Genomic DNA, 3,782 nt, shown 5'->3' with positions numbered 1-3,782 from the left:
GAACCTCCTTCCGCAACCTCTGCATTCTCATCTTGCTCGCTCATATTTGGGCTTGACTCTCACACACTCACCAGCTACACTTCTTCCATCCGTGTCCTTGTCACTACTGCCAACATGAGAAGCTGCCGTATCATTGACTTTGTGCCGTTGGTTCTGGTGCTACCGTGGTATCTTTACCAACCAGTCTTAGATTGTGGCACTCATCCACTTTCGCCGTGTTACCATTGATATTCCATAAATAATTATCAGGGTCCACATCGCTCCCTTTTTGCAGATTCGCTACCGCTTCCACCCACTGCGGCGTGACGAACTTCAGCTGGCTTTTTATTTCGCGGTTATTCATCAGCGCCCTTGCGTCTTTCATCTTTCTTTCTTGGCTATTGTAAGATTGCCCGGTACAGACTATATGGGTGGCGAGTTTAACGCTGTCGGGTACTGAGCCACCTAAGCGTAGGACCAAGCTTCGTAATGCAATGTGCGTACGGTCCTGGCCCCCAAACCTACCACAAAACACAATAGAGTAAGATTTGAGAGGCCGCGGACGCTCTGTTGGGAGGGCCTTCCGATCCAGCCTTCTTCGAGTCACGACAGCCATCGCGGCCTTACCACAACGTGATTGAATCTCAGGTAATTGTGCGGGGGGTGTTGGCCATTTATTACTTGCCGCCTTGGCGACCTAGGTGGCTCAACCTGTTGGCCAGTACCATTTGGTCATCGCTTGCAGTCCAAAGTTGCCATTGATATGTACCAGAAGATATATTTATTTCTACAGGGTCGTAAAATTGGCTCTGAGCTTCTGACACGATGTGTCACACAGCACGATTGTATGGTACAGCTTGGGCAGAATGAATGACTCTTGATTTTCTATCTAAAGGAGCGGAATTATACGAAATTAAATACTTCTGGAATACTGCTGCTTAGGCAGCAGTATTACGTTCCTGTTACCACTTGCCACTTGCCAGTGGCAAGTTGCCACCTAGGCAGTGATGCTTGCGTATTCTTGACAGAGGCAGCATTGTGCTTGAATGAGCGACCTGATCTTGACACAATGCCCCAGTTCGAAACCAATTCCGCGTTCCTTTCCTTCGTATCGCCCTCTCCGTGCTGTTCAAATGATCAACGTAAAGAAACAGCCGCCTCCTTACAGGTGGATTGCTCGCAAATTTGTTCACCACAGTGTACTTCGCAAGAAGCTGATCGATCCCAATAGGACTGATCGATCCCAATAGGAAGCCTAGTCGAATCAAATTTGTTTATGCCGCTTATACAGTCTAGTCGAACCAAATTTGTTTATGCCGCTTATACCTCTTGTTATGGCAATAACAAGGAAAGAGGAATTCCTCCCAAAGACGCTGCCAAAAACGCTGCCAAAAACGCAAGCAACTCTTCAAGGCGCTGGCAAGATCAAGTGTGAAAGCAGAGACCCCACAGCGGCGGAAACGTTACAACGTTCGCAGTCTCAAACTATGATAACGATTCAAGATTCCAACGGGCGGAAACGTTACAACATTCGCAGTCTCAAACGATGATAACGATTCAAGATTCCAACGTAACATGAATGTCGGGGTGGTTTATGAGGTGTCGTTCGGCGAGCTGAGGGTTGTAGAGGCGCAAACGCAGCGCTCATGGTTTAAATTTTGGGCTGTAGTTAAGGCAAGAGCTATTCATGGCCCGTAAGGCCTTGGTTGTCTAAGAACCTTTGGGGGCCGGGGTTCAGACTCAGTATGCGTTAATCCGCGCTTACGAGCTATGTCGTTAGATGCCGCTAGGATAAGTTGCAGAGCAAGAGACACAATACTACGCGCTGTATAATATCCAATGGGAGTATGTATGTATCATTCCAGTTGTAAGAGTGGCATGCGCACTGCAGAGAATATATTCATAACCAAACGGCGTCTTTCGCTTGCAACGTAAGCAAAGACTACCCACCATTAGGTCCTTCGCTAGCCAGCATCAGAGTTTGACTTGCCGTGAGAGTAGATTTTCGCTGCAGTGTCTACTCCGCTGAAGATATGCGTCAACTTTGCCATGTGCTCTTGTGCCTCGGTAAAAAATATCGTCCCAACACGCCTTACAATGGTTGTCTCATGCTGGGCTAAAGTACTGTAATCACGCATCCCTATGTGCTGCGATGTTCTACGTTGTTCTACCTAGTACGCTGTCCCTTCACTTCGCCACTGGAAAATGATGTGTTTCTTTGGTAATTAAAGCATGCCGCCGACGTTCTAAATCCACTTATGGCAAATTGAAAAACGAGATCATTCTCACTCAGTGCCAGCGAATGATCTGTCAACATCCACAGTCTAATTTATTTGTGTGACAATCACTGTGCTGAACTTACAAAAGAGCATCACCAAAGACCATATAATCGGCCACGGCTAGCTGTATTTCCGCCATACGCCTGTCTGTAATTGTTTCCACTCGAAAGCAGTAAGCTCAAGATGTTGATGCTTAAGCCTTGTCTTTTGTCTGAATACCACAAGTTGTGTACCGCGTATAGACCGTATTGGGCAGCCGGTTTCATCTCTTGTGCGCGCCTTTCAGTCTCGTAGATGCGAAGAGGATCAGCACTACATTCTACATCTCGGTGTATAAAGGAACGCATTAATATAACGGCGTTATAACATGTATATACTTCAGTTTGATTATGCGTCGTGTGGTCGGACGAGCTTTTCAAATGAATCAAATATGAAACCAACAGCTATCTACACCTTGCTTGTTCTGTATCTCCTCATCTCCACAGCCACTGATACAGCCACCCAGACTTTGTTTGGCGTTGATTTGACGAGTCTCGATCTGCCTGTTGAAAAGCATCTGGACGTTCCGCCTAACATGCGGCTGCTCCTCCTGCCTAGCGCTGTTGCGGTTGCTGGTCGACGCGTACGCCGGCTGCCAAGTACTTCGTCGAAGGCTAACTGTAACTGACTGTTGGAAGCACAAGACCCCTATCGGCGTGATAATTATCACAGGCACAAACGGCTACGCGCTGGTGATCATGATGTTGTTCTTGCTTGTGTTGAATTCATCTAGCTATGGATAAAGCACGCCTGAATTGGTGTTGAGGTCTCCTCACGTGAGGTCTGTTTCAGCCACTGTTTGAGGCTACTCGCAAGCTGCTGGCTCCGCCGCCCAAGACGGCGGTGGAAGCAACACTGACATAGGGATATTGCATTAATACAGTCGCATACATACAGTAAGTGGCAGAAAGATTGGCGAATGCCGAACCGAAAGGGACGTAGCTTCCTGACTTATGAGTAGCTTGGAAGTATTGGGAGGAAAGGGGGGTTCAAGACCCGGAAGCAGGTTGGGAAACAACCACAGCAAACGAAAAGAAACATGAATGTGCCATGAGGAGTGGCCAAACAAAATAAACTGGAATTGTCTTCAAAAAAAAAAAGAATGGGCCGTGAGAGCGGATAAAATAAACTGGAATTTTCTACAAAAAAGAATGGGCCGTGAGGAGCAGACAGACAAAATAAACTGGTCGTCTTCAAAAAAAGAATGGGATGTGGCCTTGACAAAGCCATGGCCTTGAGTCAATCTTGAGAAAAGAAAACGGGCTGGCAAGCTGAATGCGGGAAATACATGCAGTACAATATGTACTGTACTAAATACACATGCTGAACTGTGCAAAATAACAGCACAGCACATGGACCAGATTCCGTAATGTCAAGTTGCCAGTCAAGTGTACCCTGGACTCGATGTGTCCTTCCCAAGAACAAACTGTACACCACCGCATCCCCAGCCAACATCTGGGGGCGCGGCCTGAACCTCTCCTGGTT

At 47.2% G+C, this 3,782-nt stretch overlaps 1 protein-coding gene across 1 annotated transcript; it reads left to right on the top strand.

Moving 5' to 3' along the window:
* Positions 1-2,688: 2,688 nt before the first annotated feature.
* On the top strand, positions 2,689-2,925 carry MAA_10909 (uncharacterized protein; the record flags this gene model as incomplete). The annotated part of the gene is made up of 1 exon (XM_011412855.1): positions 2,689-2,925. The coding sequence occupies one exon, from the start codon at positions 2,689-2,691 to the stop codon at positions 2,923-2,925; it is 237 nt and encodes a 78-aa protein (XP_011411157.1).
* Positions 2,926-3,782: the final 857 nt, after the last annotated feature.

This window comes from Metarhizium robertsii, assembly GCF_000187425.2.
Source record: "Metarhizium robertsii ARSEF 23 chromosome Unknown MAA_Scf_3, whole genome shotgun sequence".
NCBI lineage: Eukaryota > Fungi > Ascomycota > Sordariomycetes > Hypocreales > Clavicipitaceae > Metarhizium > Metarhizium robertsii.
Note: the sequence above shows the minus strand (reverse complement) of the source record. Positions and strands in the feature narration are given on the sequence as shown.